Source organism: Melozone crissalis, unplaced genomic scaffold (genome assembly GCF_028551555.1).
Source record: "Melozone crissalis strain CALT ecotype California unplaced genomic scaffold, PUWL_Pcris_2 ptg000016l_1, whole genome shotgun sequence".
In the NCBI taxonomy this organism is placed as follows: domain Eukaryota; kingdom Metazoa; phylum Chordata; class Aves; order Passeriformes; family Passerellidae; genus Melozone; species Melozone crissalis.
Genome location: NW_026535794.1, coordinates 20,753,820 through 20,774,747, shown reverse-complemented (window position 1 = coordinate 20,774,747; position 20,928 = coordinate 20,753,820). Strand labels below are relative to the sequence as shown.

General features: G+C 36.7%; 1 protein-coding gene across 5 annotated transcripts in view; it reads left to right on the top strand.

The window, feature by feature from the left end:
• SLC39A12 (solute carrier family 39 member 12) overlaps positions 1-18,022 on the top strand; it is a 34,256-nt gene extending 16,234 nt beyond the window's left edge. For 3 of the 5 annotated variants that reach the window (XM_054273634.1, XM_054273630.1, XM_054273635.1), the window contains 7 exons: positions 1,668-1,840; positions 3,595-3,747; positions 4,947-5,057; positions 7,284-7,347; positions 10,969-11,127; positions 12,527-12,714; positions 17,032-18,022. In XM_054273634.1, the coding sequence (XP_054129609.1) occupies positions 1,668-1,840; positions 3,595-3,747; positions 4,947-5,057; positions 7,284-7,347; positions 10,969-11,127; positions 12,527-12,714; positions 17,032-17,160 (977 nt within the window). In that variant the 3' untranslated portion in view covers positions 17,161-18,022. The remainder of the gene's footprint in view (positions 1-1,667; positions 1,841-3,594; positions 3,748-4,946; positions 5,058-7,283; positions 7,348-10,968; positions 11,128-12,526; positions 12,715-17,031) is intronic. The other 2 variants (XM_054273631.1, XM_054273632.1) reach the window with 2 other exon arrangements.
• The last annotated feature ends 2,906 nt before the right edge of the window (positions 18,023-20,928 follow it).

Below are 20,928 nucleotides of genomic sequence, written 5' to 3'. Positions count from 1 at the left end.
CAGGGACACTTCTGCTGTCTTGGTACAGATAAAGAACTCCATGTTTGACCTACGAGCGACCCAGTGGCCTGAGCATAGGCTCATTAGTCTTACTGTGAACTCTAATTTTACTGATGGGCTGTGCTGTTTTGGCTAAGTCACCAAGGGCCTGACATTCCGTATATATCTACTATACTCTTGTATTTGGATGTGCAGTCTGTGAAATGAGCTGTCTGATTTTATGAGGTGCTAAGCAATTGCAGTGCTATTGAAATTTGAAACGTTAAGTGACAGTTTAAAATATTTTGGAATTAATTCCTTTATGTATGTTTCTTATCAGTGTTTTACCTCCCATTATAAGACTTCCATAGAAATTAACTTGGATTCATGTTCTGCAAAAGGTTGGAGATGTGAGCAGCATGTAACTCTGAGATTATAAAACTAACATTCAAAAACATCCCAGTAATCTGGGAAAAATAGACTGGTGGTCCTGGTGTATTAAGTGAAGGGATGTAGTTCCACACCAGATTTTTAAATATAATTTGGACCAAAATGTTTGTGCTTAGAACCTAAATTAGATCACTACATTTATTTGAGATTTTAGGCCTTTGTTTGTTTGCAGAAAATTATTTGGTTAAAAACCTGGTGTTGACTGTAAAAATACACAGGTGTGGCGTGTGAGAACATAGAATCTCAAGCATAAATCTTTTAATAGAGGAAGCAAATGCATAGCAGAGTTCACTGTGCTGCTCTGAGTGACTCTGATTTGCATAGCCACACTCTGTTTAGCTCTTAAGGTCTGAAATTTGGAAGTACCAGACTATTACATGTAAAGTCTGAAAAAATGAATGTTTTCTGGGTTTCTAATTCTGTCATCTGTTCGTACTTCACTAGAAAAATCTATGTGGCTGTTGTGGCTTAACCCCAGGCAGATACTCAATATGAAGCAGCCACTCACCCACCCTTCACTGCCTCCCTCCACAGGGACTGGAGAGGAGAACTGGACAAAAGTAAAACCCATCAGTTGAGCTGTCATCCGTTTAATAATTGAGATAAAGTAAAATATGCAATTTATGCTACTCCTCCTACTACTGCAATTAGTAATGGAAAGGAAGATTACAAAAGAAAACAAAAAAAGAGAGAGGGAAATAAACCCCAAGATAAACAAGTGATGTGCAACACAATTGCTTACCCTCTGCTGACTGATGCCCAGCTCACCCCTGGGCAGCAATCAGCCCCTCCAGGCCAATTCCTCACAGTTTCTACACTGGGTGTGGATGTTCTGTGATGTGGAACATCACTGTGGCCAGTTTGTGCAGCTGTCCCAGAGGTGTTCCCCCCCCACCTCCCCAGATTCTTGTGCATCTCCTCACTGTCAGAGCATGAGACACTGAAAAGTCCTTGACTCAGGGTAAGCACAGCTTAGCAACAACCAAAACATCAGTGTGCTGTCAACATTATTCTCATCCTGCATCCAAAACACTGCACTGTACCAGGTACTAGGAAAATTAACTCAATCCCAGCTGAAGTCAGATAGTGTCACAATGAATCACTTCTCCTGAGTGCTTGTACAGAGGTATGAAAACATATCCTCAAAAACAACAATTACAAATATTAAAAAATACTCAAATACAAATATTGGATTAATAAAGGTGCCCTTGTTTTGTTTCATTTGTTTTCCCCTACAGAATATGGTTACAGCACTGTTGCTGTTTTACTTATTACTATTGGATCTATGTTTGGTACAACTCTCATTTTATTTAACTCCTGTCAAGAAATCTATACACTCATTTTACAGCTGTTTGTCGGTTTGGCTGTTGGAACCCTTTCTGGAGATGCATTGCTACATCTTATTCCTCAGGTAAGTAATAGACACTTCTGTGCTTTTTAAAATGTTGAAATATATGAACAGAAAGGTTTCATTTATACCTGGATAATGCTCATCAGGTCATAAATAAAGTGTTCCATGAAATTCCCCCAGCACCTCAATGACATTTGCACTCTGTAGCTCAGAGAGAGATTAAAAATAATAGTAAGTAAAAATCCATGATTGATGAATTCAAAGAAAGAAAGGTTCCTATTTAAAAAAAAAAATAAAATCAGTAACTCCACAAGTCCTGTGCAAGGCATGTTCTAGATGGGTAATAATTTATTTCATGAGGCAGATTCTGTAACACATTTTAACAAAAATTGTTCTAAGGTTGTGTGAGACATTCACAGTCCCCTCCACAGATTGTTCCAGAGAACTAGGCACTATAAACCTAATTAATCCTGATGCCTAGAACTGTAATAAAATGGGTAACATGATCTTTTCCTAAATTCATAATCTAAATTTTAAAAATGGGATAAAATGCAAAACAGAACCAAATTTTCCATTGTGTATTAATTTATTTTTAACAGTCTCCTCTGATATGACACAGATGTTATGAGTAGACTTACAGTGGTCACAGAATGAGATCTTTGCAGCTTCAGATTCTGGTTAAAATTTTCTTCATGCTCAATGCATCATCTCTGGAAGCAAAACTGGGAGAGTGGTTTAAGCAATTCTCACTGAATGTGAGAAAAATTCATTTCTTTCAGCAACACCTTTTAAGTGTGAAAGTATTCTCCTTTGCCAGTTTTAAGTGATGTATCCAGTAGCCTTTAGAGCCCTCCCTTTCAGAGCAAAGGAGGGCTGCTGTGCTGTGACACTGGGGAAAAGAAGGAAGCATACCCACCAACAGAAAGGCATGCTTGCATTAATAGTGCATTAATTAATTTATGGTTCATTTTCACAGAATCACAGAGTTACAGAACTACAGAGCAGTTAGAGTTGGAAGGAATGCCTGCAGATCATCTAGTCCAACCCACTGCCAAGGCAGGATAACCTAGAGCAGGTTCCAAAGGAATATATTGAGGTGCTTTTGAATGTCTCCAGAGAGGGAGAATCCACAACCACCCTGTGCAGCCCATGCCAGTGCTCTGCCACCCTCACTGTAAAGAATTTCTACTTCATGTTGAGTTGGAACTTTTTGTGTTTTATTTTATGGCCATTGCTCCTCACTCTGTCATTGGGAACCACTGAAAAGAGTCTGGCTCCACCTTCTTGGCACCCACCTTCGAGACATTTGTATGCATTAATGAGATCCCCTCTCAGACTGCTCTTCTCTAGACTGAACAAGCCCAGTTCCAGCAGCCTCTCCTCATAAGAGAGATGCTCCGGTCCTCTAAACATCTTTGTGTCCTCTGCTGGACCCTCTCCAGTAGCTCCTTATCTATTTTCGATATGAAGTTTGCATATTAAGATAATGCAAGTAATTTTTATAGAGTTTTAGCATCAATATATTGCAAACAAAATATATCTCGTATATATAAATGGGGATTTCATAAAATTGTCCCTAAAAATAATGTTACTTTCACCACTGAGAGATGAAGAAGTGTAGCTGTGCTCCTCATGATTAATTTCATCCTCTATTATTCAGCTGATTATTTCAAAACACAATTTAACTTTGGCAGAACTGAGAACTGGGAAAATAAAAGTCTGAGAATAAAATGAATTAATGCATTATGGCTTGCTATAGGAAAAATTAAAACATTGGCATTTAATTTTTTTTAACTTTATTTCTTTTATTTTAGACTCTTGGTTTGCATAAACATGAAGCACAAGAGGTAGAACATTTCTATGAGGGAAAAGAATATATTTGGAAACTTTTGGGAATAATTGGAGGAATTCATGGATTTTTTCTGATAGAAAAGTGTTTCTTTCTTTTGGTAACACCTCGTGACCAGGTAAAGCTTTGTACAACTCACCCTTTAAAAAAAAAAAAATCTTGTATTTTGAGATTGCAATGCACAGAATGCTAAAATGATTGTGGAAATTAATTATCATTTCTGTGGGTTAAATGAAGCAAAGATAATTGCTTTCCAAAGTGGTCCTACCAGATTGACCTTCAGCTTCTATTTTGCTTTGCTCTGTGGATTGTTCTTGCTTCATGAGTGTGTTTCATGTATTTATAATTCCAGAAAGGGAACAGGTAATCAAACATGTTCCATAAGCCTGCATTCATGAGTCACACGGGAGCAGGTGAAAAGTGTGTATCCATATGAAATAGCAGTGACTGTTGTTTGCTCTAGGCTCTGTTTGAAGAGGAGAAAGATGCAATGGAAAGATAAATATTTTCAAGATATTTTCAAGACTGATATCTTAAAATTTCCAAATTGTTTTTGATCCCTATCCCAGTGATGTGAAAATCTAATATGTATGTTACAGTCAGTAAGACCCAATTTTTATTAATAGGATCTCCTTGCTACAGCCATGCTTACAGTAATTGTATTACTTTATTTCAGTATGACTGGAGCCTGAAAATATGAATATGCACAAGGATAGAATGTAGCACAAAATGTGATGGCTCATTAAGTTTCTCAGCATGAGACAATCCTAATGTCACTTGAGAAGGAGAAACCTTTGCTTGTTCTGTTTACAGAGAGTGTGAAGACTGGCCTGGTTTAGGCTTCAATGACTCCCTATCCCCACTACCTTTGAGTCACCCATAAGAATATAATGTGAGATTAATGGAATGAGAGTATTTTGATGATGGTGATATTTTGTTTTCTTGGTAAAAAGGAGTCCATTTTTTTCCTTGTTTGAGAGAAGGGTTTTATCATCATCCCACCAATTTTTAAACCTTTTGTACTGAGAAATAGATGAATCCTCAGAGTTAATTTTTATATCCATCTCGGCTTAAAATTTGAATTTTATTTTTAAAATACATTAAGTTTTATCAAACCTTTGTGATTGTCACTGATATATCTGATTCACTTTTCAGAGTTTTTTTCAGTTTTTTTTTTAACATTTAAGGAAATGTTGATCTTTTTCAGCAGATTTTTTTTTTAAATCATTAAAAATGCTAAATTTTCACAAAAGACTGAGAGATGCTGCACCTGTGTTTGTTGGATTTCAGAACTAATTTCAAAGCATCTTCATTCAGCAGGGCCTTTCATTAGTTAATGGGCACTGGGGACATTCCCATGATCTTCCAGTGGAGTCTGAATTAAATGAGCTTTCAGGCAGAGGCAAATCTACTTCAACCATACAGTTGGTAGGTTACCAATATGACATAATTCCCTGAATTTAAATTCTTCTTTCTCTGTTCCTCTAAAGAAATTAACAAAACTAATGTAATAAATCAGTATTATTTTTCAGTCTTTATTGATTTGTTGTTTATTACTTGACATGATTGTCAAGAATCTCTAGATTTTGAAGTTTATAATGAGCTTTCACAGACATATCAAGAATAGACATTTTACAGTAACTTTTCTTAAGTGTGTATCAGATTGATATAACAATATGCTTCCTGTATTGTTATACATTTTGTTGATAAAATTCTTGAATATTTTCCTTCTCCCTTCCTTTTATACATTGATCATATGTAAAGGCAGACTCTCCCTTAGGAAAAACTTTGGAACTTCCTGCAATGAGAGTTAAGTGCATAATTAATGAACAGATTAAATCCTGGACTGTTCTTGGGCATTTTTCCACAGATTTGAAGAGTAATGTAAACGCTTTAGATAGCTGGGAATGGTGCTTACCTATAAGAAGTTACATACTTTTAGATTTAGTATCCAGACAGATAAATCTTTGCAAATTAAATTGAGTCATAAATTTTACCCTGTTTTCTCTTTCTTTCAACAAATGTCTTCAGTTTATATCCAGTATCTTGATGCATAGGTGAACTCCATTTTACTAATGTAGTTGTGATGGGCAAGATCCTCGTGAGTCACCACTAATCTCTAAAACACAGTTGGAAAACTCTCAATAAAAACCAGATCAAACAGAGAAGTGAAGCATGGTTACTATTTTGTGAGACATGGCAAAGCTTCCTGTTGATGATAATGAATGAACATTTTGTTCCCCTCAAATGCAAGATCCCCCCCATAGTTCTATATAGATCACAATATCTATATGGAATTAGCCTGGCTGAGCTGGTTTACACAAGAGCATCCAATTTTTCAGAATCATGTGAGTAATACTAAGACAAACACTGGTTGACTAAGAAGAACTTATAAATCCTTCAGATCAGTAATTAGTCTTGCAGATTTGACTCACAGTTCAAGGAAGTGGCATGTGAATAAATATAGGAGAAGTGGAACAATTACTGGAATTCATATGACTGGCTGCAATCATGGGAACTAGAGACATTTATGTTCCCTTTAAAATGTAGAATATGAGAAACAATTCTTTTTCCTTTTCTCCTCATGCTTCTACAGAATATATCCTTCATCACAACCAATAAACATATCCTATTTTGTTTGCACATCTCTGGTACAGTTTTTGGAGTGGTGGCTGCTGTCCCTAACAGAGCTCTTGTGCTATTCTTGACTCCACTGGCTACTATAATAGTTTTAACACACTTTTCGGGAAAAAAGCCCTCAAAAATTAAAACTCAGTCTTTCTAGTTTCAAGCAAACAAGTTTTTTGGCTTCTCTCTCCCTCCCATGAATTTCTAATTTCTTCCATCAGAAAGCAAAGCCCCAAGGAGGCAGTGACGGTGAGAGATTATTCATGTTCTCCCTTATCTCCCAACAGTTGCAATATCTATTAATTAAATGTTAGGGCTGGTGCCTCAATTTATCTCTCTAGGATAAGGAGGAAGTCACTTTCTCTTTCCTCACTTGAAGTAAGGGTAAATTTCACCATGGAGTGCACTCAAGTGCTATGCCCAGCCAGTGCTGCCTGGTCCTGAGATTAGGCCCTTGCTAAAAGCCAAGACACAAGGCACTGGAGGCTGCACCACCCCCTGAAGAAAAACCCCTATATTTTGAAAGGGGATGAAACCTACTGATGATCATATTTTTAAGTCTTGTGTTTTCACACAAAAACTGTGAAGAACATGAGTAGCTAAAAGTCTCTACCTCTTTTTCCCTGGAAATCCTATGGACACATTCTCCAGGAAAATACAGTTATCCAGGCATGACAAAATCAAAACATGCAATTTTAATTATGTCACTTCTAGTCTTTGGCTCAGATTTTTGTGCATTCAAGCAGAAATGTGGCTTCCCTGGGTTACAACAATGCCTATGCATGTATTTCTTCCTACCTGAATTAGACTTAACCTTCTCCGGGAGAGGTAGATTTCTTTTTTATGTGTTTCTGCAGTACCAATCACACTGCCAGTGGCCAGTAAATTTTTCTAATGACATCTGTGCAAATAACCATTGACTATCTTTAATTCAAATAGCTTGAACTTTGTTGATATTTTCCTGTATTTATGGCAGCAGCTGGAAGACACTCTTAACATTGACCGATTCTCTTTGCTTTTAACTAGAGAAGTCCGGAAGATTCGGAACCTGCTGAAGTTCCTCCAGACAGCAAGGTGATCAGCAAAAAAAGTTAGTATCAATAAAAAGACTAGACAAGACAGGAAAATCCTTCGGACCTAAGATGGAATTGGAAGTGTGCAGCTGGCTTAGGTCTGTGTTTGCTGTGTGACACATCATCACATCTGATGGCGCCTGGCTACATAATTTAATCTCTGCTTAAAGACCTTCTCAGCTGCCAACCCTGTAATTGTGAAGCTCATTAATCTCACACTGTCCTTGCTTTAGTATTTGCTGTCTCACTGTTGCAATCTATTTTCCTAAAGTCTTTGCTTAAAGGGAAATAGTCAAAAATTAATGCAAGACATATTTTTTAATTTTAAACTTAGCTCAGGCTTTTTTTTCTGGAAGTAGTGAAACATTTTTTGTAGGTTTTCTGTGCTAATATAATTCTGCATCCTTTTTCTCTTACACAGTAAAGCAGTAGACTCTTTAAAGCAGTAATGATTTATCACAGGTATGGAATTACAGCCTCATGATGCCTCAGTTTTAAAGTAATCTATTTGCTTCTGAGAACTTTGATAACGCTTGTCTTCTGTGGTTTTTTGCTGCTTAGTAAAATTATGAAAATAGAGTATAAACCAAATTTTGCCTTTAACTGTACTTTGTGACCTTGGTGAATTCAGTAGAGTTGCAGTCATTCAACTGACAGAATAATATTTTAATTGAAATCAGTTTCTTTACTATAATTAATTCCCCTTTATTTTGTGATCTCAGGTCATCAGTTTGATTTATTTAATTGTGTCATTATCTTCTTCTAGGTTCTTAATGTTCTCTTCTGTTCTTGTGGATTTCATTTCTATTTCTGAAGTATTAGAAATCTGGATTTTCATTTCTTCTCTTTCACCTCTCCAGTATACACAGTCCAATGCCAGTTTAAATGTGACTACATGGTTCATCTCTAGATGTTTCTGTTTGGTTCAGTCATCATAACCTGCTAAGCAACAACAAATTGCTAGTGATTTCAATGTTATTTGTTCCAAGTTACTAAATTTGGGATAGCGTCTCAGTAATTTTGTTTAGTTTAATTTTTTCTCATACCTCAGTCTGACTTCCATAAATGAAACCTTAGTAGGGAAGGGTGGGAGGTAATTTGTTGGGGTTTTTTTTGTAGGGGGTGGGGGAATTCATAATTACAAAAGTTTGTTTCATTATGTTTCTTTTAAACAGCTAAGAGCATAAACATACCTGAGTATCTTGATACTGAGTGAGGTCCTTCTTCCCCAAAACTTAATGGAATCTGTGTGTCTAAGAGAGAAGCCAGAACTGCAGTTTCACTGTAAATTCCTGTCAAATAGGACTGCAAAAAGGGTCAATCACATAGATTGTCAGGGAGTAACTTAGAAAGCAAAAAAAATTCTAAATAAAAAGACATCTGACTGGCCCTCTCTGCATATATCTATACTTGTTCTACCAATATCAGAGAAGACCAAACAGTAGCATTTTATACTTGTACTTTGTGACACTTTACATTGACTAGAAATATTTTTTCTGTGTTAGTCATGGAAACATTGGAAAATATCTATTTATGGATAAGTTTTTGCTTTAAACTCTTATTCTAAACCTAAGAAGTGTATGGTTGAGGTCCTGTACCCATTAGTTTTATGAAAATTATAGAAAAGAATTTGCTATGAGTTCTGGTTTCCTATTTAAGCAAAGAAAAAAAAGTAAGATTGTTGGATGGAAAAGAAGAGGCTTTGTAGAAAAAGTTAAGGTACTAAGTTAATAGTTAATACTTTGTGTTGGAATATAATGCAGTGAGATAATTGCCAGTAACAAAGTTGCTTTAAAATAGGTTGAAAGTAAAGTAAAATAAACATTCAGATTTGTTTATACATGCATCTTAACTTTCTGTCAAGTAAGTTCAGAAAGCTTATAGCTGTAATTGCTCCACAATGTTAACCTGATCCCTGTGTTATATTAAAACATCCTGGAATGAGTTCCAGTAATCATGGTATATCTTCTCCAGCAATCAGATACTTGAACAAAACAGACTAAAAAGACCTCAGAGCAGGCCATGAATTCATCCTGGCCAGTGCTTATTACAAATCACAAACTTAATGCAAAGCAGCAATGTACTATTTCTATGTAATTCATGCTCTGCACTATTGATCATAAACTGCCCATGGTGTTTAGAGAGTACTGTGCAAACTCGCAACATCCACATCCTGCTCTGTAAGCTGGCAGCAAAATCTAACAAACCTGCCAATTTTTCTGAACCCACAGAGCTCCCAGACAACCAGGGAGGATTTTCTGAACACGGTTGTTAGGCTTTTATGGGCTCTGTGTGTTTTTTATAATGGTCTGAAGACTTCAGTTCTAGCCAGTTTCTGTGAGAAAAATATCTCCCCCATCACTATAAAATGGTCATCTCAGAGAAACATTACTGGAGTGAGACCTGGTAATAACTGTATTCAGACAGATCGGTGCAGCTTGACGTTTGCTCCTTAGTCTGTCATATTATGTCGATGGGGGGTCACCAGAAGTCAGAAAAATACATATTTAGGGCCCAAATCATGACCCTGCTCCTTCAGGCATGAAACAAACCCTTTTCAAAGTGTTCTGTCCATTCTGTGCAGAGGGAAGCTGGATGAGTTTCTTGGCAGACGTTAGGCAGCCCTGACTGTAAGACTGTGGATTAAATGAATGAAAAAATACAGGATGGGGCAGCCAATTGTGTGTTGCTAAGTTTAGACGTTGAACCTATATGGAGCCTTGCTGCTTCTTGAAGAGATAAACTGCCTCCCTGGGAATCTGTTCAGCATTCCACCCAGATGTCTCTGTTGCAGGCTGGGCAGAGAGACCATCCCTAATTCCCTAGCCTGATTTCAGTACTTGCATCACTAGTAGCACCTTTCCACTCATGTCAGGTGACCTGGTGCCATGAACACCCAGTACACTGTTCCACTCTAAAACAAGGTCACAGGGCAGCATGGGAAAGACAAACAGCCATCCAGACCACGAGCAGTGCTCCAGATAGGAGCACTGTGAGCATAACAGCCATTAATTGATTGGAACAAATGTTGGATATAAGCATGCTGTAACCCTGTACTATAAGTGATACTCTGAGGCTTGTTGTCTTTCATTTCTATCTTTCACTGTAATATAATTCCATAAAAAACAAGATCCTGCTGATACTACTCAGTAGCAGCAAGCTTTATAGGATTAAAACTATCAGCTGTGTGAGACCAAATATTCATCTGCACTATAGCTCTGCAATTCTGTGAACACTGGAGGAAGAACCCCAAATAACAACTAGAAAACTTGTGCGAATTTCATCAAATAAAGAAAGATTTATAAAGAGCCTTAGGATGCTTCACTAGACAGGACACAAACTGAACTTTTTGTTTAATAGTTGACCTAGTAAGAATAAGAAAGTTATTTCTTGGTATTTGCATCTCATTTTGAATTGTTCTGGAACCTACTTTTTTTTTGTTTCAAATGTATTGAAGGAAGTGCAATAACAAGGAAAAGTCAGTTAAACAATATTTCCCTCTGATTATTATGACTTTTTGTAATGTTATATGAAAAGTCACCAGAAACCCCAAATCTTTGGTAACATAACAAAACTTGCAATATCTGTGTGGGTTAATATTAGGCTTTTTATCTATTTGTTTGTTTTTCTTTTTTGAGGTAAAAAAATCAGCTTGTTAGCAATAATGGTTCTGGTGGGCGACAGTCTTCACAATTTTGCTGATGGCTTGGCAATAGGAGCAGCATTCTCATCCTCAACAGAAACAGGTGTGACAACGACTGTTGCTATTTTATGCCATGAAATTCCTCATGAAATGGGTAAGAAATATATGTATGTAAAATATATGTATGTATTTTTCCTGATTGACTTTGTATTTCCAGGTTTCCCAAAATTTCTTTCCTTTATGACATTTTTGGGAATTCTTGCTTACAGCAAGAATTAATCATGAATTATGAATTAATGAACTTAATGAATTAACAACTTAAACATGAATTACAGTGTTACAATGTGAGACTGATACTGTCTTTGCCCTTCACAAAAACCAGAGGAGGCTGCTGCACTCATTACTGGATTCCCTCCCATTTGACCTTCTCCAGATGCAAATGACCTCAGGTCAGGAGTGACCTGTTGTTCTTATGTGTACAGACACAAAAAATAATAAACTGTAAGCAAGACCTAGGCCATGTCTGACACAACAGGTTATCCAAGAATTTCAATGTGCAGCAGAGCTATTTAATCAAGTATTCCTCTTGCTACCCTCATTCCCGCTGCTAATTTTACTTTGGACAGGACAGGAGGATTGTTCTGTTGTATTACTGCCCTTGATTGATTCTTTCTGGTAAAACTTTCAGCATGACTGAAGCTGCTCCTGATATTGTGTTGATGAATGTTTATGATTGGGAAGTTTGATTTGAGAACTGCAGGTTCTCATTTCTATCATTAAATGACTGAAGATTTCATGTACTATGTAGAAAACTCCTCCAGACAAAAAGGGGGGGTGGAGGATTGCTGTAAATCTGGTAACTCTTGTTTGCATAGCAAAGCAAATTGAAATACTTGACAGTTACTCCAAAGATACCTTCTTAATTCTGGGGCAATAGTGCCCCAGTGTCAAAGTGACCTTTTTACAGTCATGGAGCAAAATTTTTCAAATCTTCTAGTTTTGGCCTGTTATGAAGTCTTTCATTTTAGAAGAAAAATGTGTGATGGGGTTCTGATGTACAGCTTACTGCAAGTGATTAGGGGTGGAATCAGTGGGATTAAACTCAAACAGGGATCAGACTGGCATAGATTACTCTGACTTGCAGCACCTGTAAAACACTTAAAGACTATGCTGCAAACATACCCACATGATTTGAACTGGCAAGTTCCCAGTGGAGAAAGATTTAGAAACTCTGGGAAACCATGTGACTTCACTTTTGCATGTATCCAAGCTGGAAATGTCACGGAACATAGAGAACTAACAGAAAGCCACTCCTCAATACTGTATGCTATCTTTAGGAACAGCTAAACAAGTACAAGTCAATTCTTTGTTGTTTTGGGATTTTTATTTCATACAGGACAAGTTTATAACTAATTCTACAGAATTCTAAAGGCAGGTATCCATCATTCACTATTTTTGTGCATATCTTACTGATTTTCCTTCATGTTTTATTACCAAGAGTCTTAAAAATACATTTATCAGCTAAATAATAAATGTTCTTCTTTTCTATGCAGGAGATTTTGCTGTGCTGCTAAGTACAGGGCTCCCAACGAAGATTGCAATTTTGATGAATTTTATAAGTGCACTAACAGCATTCTTAGGACTTTATATTGGCCTTTCTCTATCAACTGACCCATCCATTCAAAACTGGATCTTTACTATTACAGCTGGAATGTTCTTGTATTTATCTTTAGCAGAAATGGTGAGAACTTCAGTCTATTTTTATATTTTCTTTATAGCATAGACACATCATAGATGAGTGTCAGACAAATGCAGGAGGATGAACTTGGAGACAAAAAGAGCTTGTTAGGAAGAGCATGTTGTCTGCCCTGTGTGTGTACAGTGCTTAAAAAAGTAATCTGTTATTCTTGTGTGTCACTCTCATGCTAGGTGCCATTATAATGAACAGGGGAAATAAAGATCATTAAGAGACTAAAATAAGAGAAAGATATAATGGAATTTTAGAGTATTTAAAAAAATCTTCTAAAGACTTTCAAACAATACATTCAAACAATGTATTTTTAGTTATTTAGTAAAATATATATTTGAACTTTCAGGGATTTCAAGATCTTGAAATTTTTTTTTCTTTTTCTGCCCTTATATATTTTTCATCCTTTGTTTCAATACAAACTTGCAGTTTCAGAATTTAAATGTAAGATGTTTATCCTGAATCCTTCCTTTTTGTCCTAGGGAGGCTTCAATTAGACCTTAAGTAACAAAAAAGCCTTCAGATTACCGCAACTTTTTATAGTTGCCCAATATTTTTCATACACCCAGTTCAATAGCAATGATTGTCTAAAGAAAAATAAAGTGTGAAGATACAGGGTAGGAGGAAGGTCTGAGCAAAAATGTGGAGCAATCATAGGTCATAGCAGACACCTCAGACCACATAATTTATTGAAGAGATGGATAACAGTTACACTTGTAGCTATGCAGACCTTAAATGCCTGCCCAGCTTTGCCACATGGATCTTTAACCATCATGTGTTGATGTAAAGTCCCTTGCAAGCTCCTCCACAAAGATGGAATGTTTTGAGTGAGGAGATCAAGAGGGAGAAAAAAAGAAGTCTCTTCATAAATTATTACTTTGTTTTTTTCCCCAAGGCTGTCTGTCTCTCCCTTGTGTTCATTACCACTTCGTGCCTGAGATGCTCTTTACCAGGTTCAGGCATCATACATTAAATCTGATATGCCATTCCAGTATTATGACCTATTTAAAGTTCTACTTACAGTAATTGATCTTAGACCTTGGTAGTATTTTAGTCTGTTTTTGCTATTGTAACTAGAGGAAAATGAACATAAAGTTCACCTAAGAGCTTAAGAGGGAACGGCCAAAGGATTGTGGATGTGTCAACAGTCCTGACTGAGGTAGTAAATAACAGACAAGAACACTGTGTACCAAGCTGCAGCTTGTTCTGACAGAGAAATTTGGAAGTGAGGCTGCCTACCAACTGTCTAGGCATGGTTTTACTGATGGGGCTAGGAACAATGTACACGTATTTTTCCTTCAGTGTAGGATCGGCATCCATCAAGGATCCACAAGCTCCTAGAACAATACCATGTTTTTCCCTGAGTCTTCAAAGCAATGTGCCAGCTGTAAATACCAAGAGAAAATATAGTTCCAGGCAGAGACAGGGACATGCTTTGCCTCATTCTTAGCTTGTCATCATAATCTTAGTCTTGATGAGAAGGGAAGAAAAAATGGAGAGAGAGGGGAGGATCTTATTTCTCTCAATTCCTTTTATTAAGACGACTCTTATCAGCCTTTCTCTGCATTTTGTGAAAAGAACTGCCATTGGGTGGCTCACCTGTTTGTCAGTGTCAAATATCACAGGGATTAATTTATTTTTAAAAATATTTATGTTGCACTGCAGGCATCTATAGGTCTGAAAAGTTTTGTGTTCGTATAGTACATCCCAAGAGAAAATGAGCCATTCTTTGTGTATTTTTCTACTTTCTGCACAGAAATAGGTTCTATACTGTGCTGCACTCATCTACAAACAACAATCATCAGTGCTCCTGCCAGTGGTGTACAAGCACGCAGTAGTACACAAAGTTTGACTGTAATTTTCAGCACTTGTTTTATGGGATTTCACATATTCATGTGCTTGTCAGAATAGCATTTAAATAAAACTGAACAGCCTCACTGGTTTCTGCACTGAGGAACACTGAGGCGTGTGAGTGGAGGTTTGTTGACAGAACAGCACTGCAAGGCTGCCACCACAGACAAAGTAGCTCAAATCTACTTCTGTGGTTAATTAAAGGTTTTTCATTCCTACAAATGGCATTGCAACTCCATTAGCAAGCTGGAGAGACTAATAATTTCAGAAACTGAATAAGGAGCAAAAGATAAAATCACTTATATCCATCATTTTTCACCAAGAAATCATACAAGCTGAAGTTTACTCTGATTAATTTTAAAAATGTTTTCAATTTTGAAGATAAGAGGGTAGTCTTTAAAATGATTTGCTGGACTGTTGCAGTGCAGCAGCCATGCCACATGTGCCTAGCCAGTACACGCCTGAGAGCCTCTCATGCCTTCTTGCAGCATGCTGCTTCCTATTTCTTCTTATCTTTTGTGCACTCATGATAACATGAGCTGGAGTAGAACAGAGCAGTGCCTTGATTAGCAGTCCCTCTTTTGCCTCTGACAGACTTGAAGCATTAGCAAGTGTGATAGCTCCCAGCAGCTTGGATGTGGTGCTACGTTTCCTTAACTTGTGGTTTGCATCTGCCGGTTAAATAGGCTCATGCTTTTTAACAACAACATTGTCTCTGCTGTACCACAAGCTTTTTTGCTCAGAGAGAACTGAGTGACCATGGCTGATATTGTGACAGCAGCCATTTTATTTTAACAGGTAAGCAGGGATGTCACACTAGGTATGGCTGTAGAAATGGTTGGTGTGTTGGTTACATGCACGTAGGTTAGAAGGAGGGAGCAGACATCAGCATGGGACATGGAAAGGGTACTACTTCCTAAGAATTCCTTTTGAAAACTCTCTTAGGAGCCTACTGTGCATGTGTGCAGCTCCTAAATTGCCACTGACAGCAATAAATAGTCACTGACAAAAATGAAAATTAAATTTTGCAGTGGGAGGAGAAAATTTTCCTGTTTGGAGAACTTTTCACTCAAGCAGTGGGGAAGAGGAAAAAATAGACTGATTATAAGGATAAATAAAAAAGACTAAACATCTAGACTGGGACGTGGATTCAGGCTTGGTCTTAATTAACAGTTTTTACTTATATACACAAAAAGCTCTGTGTGCTCTGAGCACTTAAAACCATCAGTTCAGAGTTTGATTTACATAAGAACTTTGAGGTGTTTACACTTGTTTTAGATGAAAAGTTTATGATTATCTTTAAACACTGATCAAATATGACTACATAAGTTTCTGTACTGTAATTTAAACCACTGCTTTGTTGTAATAAAAATCCAGGGCATTTGGGTTTCCCTGTTTTTTTCAGGCAAAGCTTTAAAGTGGAGGCAGATTTTTCAGCCCAGTTTTGTTTTGAGCCCAGGCCAACTTTGAGAGAAAGAAGAATGCAGAAGCAGCAGCCCCAGAGACCCCCCTCTGACAGAGGGAAGGCCAAGCATAGCAAACACTCCTGTTTACCTCCTTGGTCAGCACCACTCCACTGTCTCCCAGTGGCTGCTGCTGTTACAGCTCCTGTGAAGAGCCTCCAAAGTGCACAGGAACTCAGTAATTTTATTCAAGCAGAAAAAAAGCACACAACCAAAACCAGAGGTCAGCACCAGACTATTGCTCTGTATTTATTTCCAGAGTTGATGTGACACTATTAGCAGTCATCAGTGTTTCCCCTGAATAAAGCAGAAATATTAAGAGAATTTGAGCCGGAGGCACCATTTCTGCAAGCTCTGTTTAGACACATATTTAGTTTAAGCCTTTGATAAAACTCACTGTAGAGTGAAAGGTCAATGCAAGTAGCTTTTATTATGATTATAAACAAGTGTTGCTCCATTACATGATTTAAAACTCACAGAGAAAGATACTAAACATGTTTTTTTCAAGCGTATTTTAAAAGTCCTGTTTTCTACTTGCACATTTCCTAAAGCCCAAGTAAATAGGAGTGTTGCCAGTTATTTCAGAAAAAGCATGATTGACCCTATATATAGTACTGAGGCAAAAAATACTCCAACTAGTTTATTCCCACAAAAGGAAATCACTAATTTTACTAAATAAGCATTTCCTTGCAGACAGCTGTATAAAATTACTACAAAGTATTGAGATGTTAACAAATTTCAGAATCTTGTTTATCATTCTTGTCAGTGCTAGTAAAAGAATCAAAGTGGGTAGAATTTGATGAATTTAAATATTTCGCTGTCAAGATCAGCTTTGTCAAAATGTACAGAAAATGCTACACATTTATAACTATAGTCAGAAGCTCAGCATTTTGAAAATTACTTTTTTTTAAATGAAGTTTCTCTTGTTTTCCCATAACTTTTTTTCCCACAGATGAATGTATCTGGCTCTCATTCTGCTGTCTTATTCTTTTTTTAGCTTCCTGAAATGACTCATATTCAGACACGGCGACCCTGGTTGATGTTTCTCCTACAGAACCTTGGATTACTATTAGGCTGGCTTTGCCTCTTACTTTTGGCTGTATTTGAACAGAAAATTAAAATATAAGTTTTCTGTTGGAAATCTCAAAGTACCACTTATGACAGTGGATAGAATTATTCACAATTTTGTTATGTCTGCCATAGTAATATGTAAATTAAGTTGCTGGGATTTTATATCTGAACAGTAGATAACTATTTTACTTTATTAACTTATTACTCAGATTTTTGTAATTATTTTTTTGTAAACATGAATGTTTAGAATTCTGTTATATTTGTTACTGAATTTACCAGATCCCATGCTCAAACTCACAGGAGCTTTTGATTAGTTTTTATTGAGACTGTTCTAGTTGAATGTTCTAAGTGATCTCTGCCAGTCTGATTGAGGAAAAGAATAAAACACTTTTATATGCAATAATTAAAATGGACTAACCATAGTTGAATAATTTGAATATGGAATGGTTTTTTGCCTTTTAGTACTAAGAATTATTTCTTTAAATCTAAAAAGCATAGCAAAGCTGAACTGCTAAATGGCATAAAGCAATCTCATAACTCATATACTCTCATATACTTTGTCAACGTAAAGATTCTCACCAGTTACATCTTACTGGACCACTGTGGCAGGAAAAAATGACAAGTGTAAATGTTGAAGTTTATGATGCAGAAATTTGGGAATACTCTTTTTGGACTATAATGCAATTTCTCATATGTGTGATGGAACCTGTGACAGTCAAGCACTGGACTAACCACCTTTTGCATTGTCTCACCTCTGGTGGTTGCTTATAGCAACTCCTTATGAAGAATTACAAAATATATGTTTAAATTGCTTTACCCTGATATGCCTTCCAAGCTCCTCAAATGAAGGGAATTCTTATTGCTTCTGAGACATCACGTTCAATAAACACTTGCCTTCCTGTCAGCAATTAGCTTAATCCTAGTTATGTGATGTGCATTGTGGAAAGAGCTTTTTCAAATGTCTAGAGATCATGTAGCCTCACTGCACCTCCTCCCATCCTGAGTGATTTTTGTGTAATTTGTCCTCTCGATTTCAAATTAATTCTGCAGAAGTTGAGATGATTAATTTAATTTAGTTTTGCAGAACCAGGTCTGAAACAAATATACAAAGCTGAGCAGATTCCAGGAGGTATTGAATAACACTCAGCTGTGTGATTTCAGCTCTTTACATGATCTCAATTTCTGGTGCAAGGACTTCTTCACTACCTTATTTATACTTTGTATGAGAACTAAATTATGTTCTTTCTTTCTCCTCTGATGGGCTGTGGAAATAGGGAGAGCAAGTTACAGAACAGACATTTATTCTTTATGAAGCAACTGGAAGTTTTCTTTTCTTTGTCTAAACTCTGTCCTGAAATATCTCTACATTATGATGCAACACGACTGTGTCACAATGTGTCCTGTGTTTATTTGATAGCTCCTAGTGAAGGTACAATTATTCTCATATTACAGAGGGGAACAGAGTCTACTGTCCTACAGCAGACTGTCACACCTGTTAGTTCTCAAAAGCTTCATGGGCACCATAGTAACTTATCAAAATACAAAGTGAAAAACAATACTGAATGGCACTGTTTATGATAGCCCATGCTCATGGGCTTGTGAACTCTTAGTCAACCACTGACTAACCCTCAAGGAAAGAAAACCAAACTTAGAGATAATTTTAAAAGTAGATATGGATTCATTTTCAGTGCCTGTTAGTTACAAGAAGCTGTAGCAAATACCCCAATGCAAATCTAGACAAATTTAGTCATGTACATTCTTTCAGAAACCTTGTTCCAAACAATTTATCCAGGGTAACACAGAAAGTCTCTATCTGACAAGGGAGTCAACTGAGCTCTTTTTAAGGTCTGAAGTACAATCCTAGCTTCTTTTATTTAGGTGTGCAAATATTACAATTGCTTTTTATGTTGATGTAACTTTGAAAGGTGAGTTGAGAAGCCATGTCTAATGCTTCTGTTTTAAAAGTTGGGGTTTTTTTCCTGGAGCTTGTACTTGATTTTATTAAGTTAATATTTTTTAAAAGTGGCTTCTCAGTACTTCATCTGTTTGTATTGGCACCGAGTCACTTCATGACCTTCAGCTGTGACAGTCAATTCAAGCAATAGCAGGGCATCACTGGACGTAAGCAAAATCTATTCTTGTATCAGATGATGCGAATGAATATTGGAAACATTCATTATTTCAAAAAGAAGAGTTACCAAGTTTGAATGCTTGTATATGCCTAATGTTTGCTTCCACGGAAAGCAAGATTACCAATATGATCCTGTTTTGGTAATGTTATTGTATTCTGAAATATTTGTCCACTATTTGTTAATGTGTCTGAAAGAGAACGAGTAATTTCTGACAATGTGTATTTTAAAGTTGCATACGAGCAGAGGTTCCCATCCAGATATGTTCTGTGAACATATTGTATCTACATCTATTGAGAAAATGCCATCTTTTGGCTATATATGCTTATCAGGCATCTTGATCACATTCAACCAAATGTATTTGTACAGCTTCCACCACAGGCACAGATACATTGTCCAGAAAGCCAGTTAATCCTTATTTCTGTGACAGAGCTCTTTGGCTTTTGTGGTGTTTGTCAATAAGTGAGTAGTTCTATGATCATTTTACCCTGGTATGAAACATGAACACCTGAAGTGTCATCAGCATTTGAAAGTTTGAATTCCTGTGGCAATTAGAGAGAATTTATCTCACTACTTAAGGTTAGTGCCTCTGCTGTAAATCTTTTTACATTAGTGTCTTTAGAAAGAGACTGAAGGTGGAGTATTACCATATGTAAATCAAGACCTCTAGCCTGACAGAAGGCTGGAAACTGTTCCTACAGATCATTAAACCAGAAAACTAAATAAGTGTTTCTTATTATCTCTTCTCCAAAGAGATTCACCTGTCAACTTAACTGTTTTGGTCAATGTTCTCTAAAAATTCCAAGAAAAATAATAGAATATGTTTTTGTGTCCTTACAGAAGAGAAGACTCAGAACAAGTGTTCTTATGATGCATTCTCTTTTAGTTTGTTTTAAATCTGTAGTTTGTTCATAGAGATTTGAAACAGATCTGTTTTTAAAGCCAGGTATATCTTTCTATTGCTTCAAACCTAGCAGACAGAGAACATAATATGCCAATGTTTTCATTGAGTCAAATCCTGAATAAGGCCTGCAGAACTTCATCACTTGCAGCCCATAAACCAGGACTAGATTTCTCTGTAAGAGGTGTGCAATTACTCAAACAGATGTTATGTACTTGATGGAGAGATTACTTGGTGAGGTTTTACAGCCAGTCAGGCAGTCCTAACTAGATAATCATAACATTCCTTTGAAACTTTAAATACATGAATCTACAGATAAAAGAATTTTTCTGGAAGAAGCTGTTTAGTGTTTCTCCCTTTCATCTATTCTTAGTTTTCGGGCACTCTTAAGATGAAGGTCTTGCTTTCCTTCACAGAAAACTAGAGAGAAAAGGAAGGGTTGAAAGAATTTGTTTGCTATGGTATTTTTTCTTGGAAGTTAGATGGCAGAGGGCCTCATAAAGAATACTTCCAATTCCAAACCACCAGCACTCCTGAGAGCTGACCTTGTACCTCTCTTTTCTGTATATGTTACACATTATGCAGTGACTCCTAAGATAAATAGTTCCTCTTTTGCAGTCAGTTATAGTAATGCCCTCAAGTTTCTGGAGCTCATCTGCATGTTTTAAATACTGCCATCTATTCCTTTACTGTATTTTATGCTTTAAACACGAATGTGGCCTTTTCTGCAGAGACAGTTTTTCTTATAAGAAAACACTGTTAGTTTTGGCATTTACCCTTGAATTGTTTTTCT